Source organism: Notothenia coriiceps, unplaced genomic scaffold (assembly GCF_000735185.1).
Source record: "Notothenia coriiceps isolate Sejong01 unplaced genomic scaffold, NC01 NC01_scaffold00036007, whole genome shotgun sequence".
Taxonomy (NCBI): domain Eukaryota; kingdom Metazoa; phylum Chordata; class Actinopteri; order Perciformes; family Nototheniidae; genus Notothenia; species Notothenia coriiceps.
The window spans coordinates 1-1,601 of NW_011368708.1; the positions used below are offsets into that span (position 1 = coordinate 1).

The 1,601-nt window shown below is 41.9% G+C and overlaps 1 protein-coding gene across 1 annotated transcript; it reads left to right on the plus strand.

The window, feature by feature from the left end:
• Positions 1 to 6: 6 nt before the first annotated feature.
• LOC104963345 (myosin-2B-like) lies at positions 7 to 1,186 on the plus strand (the record flags this gene model as incomplete). The annotated part of the gene is made up of 3 exons (XM_010791919.1): positions 7 to 197; positions 653 to 734; positions 1,046 to 1,186. Coding segments are annotated over exons 1-3 (390 nt in total), but the record flags the coding sequence as incomplete, so codon positions are not given.
• Between the last annotated feature and the right edge of the window lie 415 nt (positions 1,187 to 1,601).

The window sequence follows — 1,601 nt, forward strand, 5'->3', positions numbered from 1 at the left end:
TGTCACCGCAGGCTGGCTGTGGGGGGGGAGATGCTGGTGAAGCCGGTGTCCGGTCAGCAGTCCTTAGAAGCCAGAGATGCCCTCTCCAAACACATCTATGGTCAGCTGTTCACATGGACTGTCCAGAGGCTCAACTCCGCCCTGCGCAGCCAGAAGGGACAAACCAAGTCCTTTATAGGGGTGCTGGACATCTATGGGTGAGGGATGAGCTCTGTGACACTGGATATGTATAATGTGTGTGGACTTATTACACAAAAACACTTACATGTTGTGCTATTTGTGAAGATGGTTTTGGTGCCGAATTGTCTTGTCGAGTAGATGCATTCATCCTTCTGCTAGGTAGAGTTGGGTAGACAGAAAATAGTTCCAGCATGAAAAAGCACCACATCATGATTTCTGAAAAGAGACATTGCTTTTGAGCTTTTCAAATGTATTTTATTTGTAGCTTTGAGCCCCAAAGGTTAAGGGCCATGAAGTTCCATTATATCCAAGAGAAGATATCACCTAAACGATCTAAATGGATAAATAACAATACATTAAAGAGGAAAACAATTGTGGTTTTGAGTTTAGACTGAACTGTCCTTTTATTTTTAACATTGTTGGTCATATCTTCAGGGTTTTATTACAAATCTAACTGATGATCTCTGTGCAGGTTTGAGACTTTTGACCGGAACAGTTTTGAGCAGTTCTGTATAAATTATGCCAATGAAAAACTGCAACAGCAGTTCAACAGGGTAAGTCACTTCACAGGAAAACATGTCTTTCTCCCCCTATGTGTATTGGTGTTTGCAGGTAGACTCATTATTCTTGAACATGCCAGCAGCAAAATCATTCTTGTTAAACTCCTCAGGGAATCAGCCCAAAACAAGCACATACTGTCTCTCTGCGTGTGTTTCAAAGCAAAGCTAGCTTCACTGTGTTGACCATATTTATATCTTCAGGATCGTCTGCCTCCTTTAACTTTCTGTCGAGAGCCTTTGCAATTTCTTTCACTTTGTCTCAATCTTTTGTAATTTTTATATTTATATTGTGTGTTCGTCCGCAGCATGTGTTCCACTTGGAGCAGGAGGAATACATCCGGGAGGAGCTGGCCTGGAGCCGGATCGAGTTCAGTGACAATCAGCTGTGCATCAATCTGATCGAGGGGCAGCTGGGCCTGTTCGACCTGCTGGACGAGGAGTGCAGGGTCAGTGCTGCTGTCTCCCTCTCTCATCCGTCTTTTCCTATCTCCTTCACATTCGGCTCAATCTACATATTCAAATTAATATCTTTAACTGCACTGTAACTTGTATTCATTTATTTTTTCTTTTAATGTTTCTTTTATTATTTTTTCTTTTTAATGACTGTTTTTAAATGCCATTTTCTTAATGTCTTTCATTTTTGTAAAGCACTTTGAAAGGTGCTATATAAATCATACTTGTCAACCCTCCCGATTTTCGCGGGAGACTCCCGATTTCATTGCCCTCTCCCGGGGTCTTATTTCTCCCGCATTTCTCCCGATGTCTGACAAAATCAGATTTACACACGACTGTTTCCACTCAGACTTTAATACAGCTACACCATTGTTTGGTTTCCATGGTAACACGTCTCTTTAGTAGCGC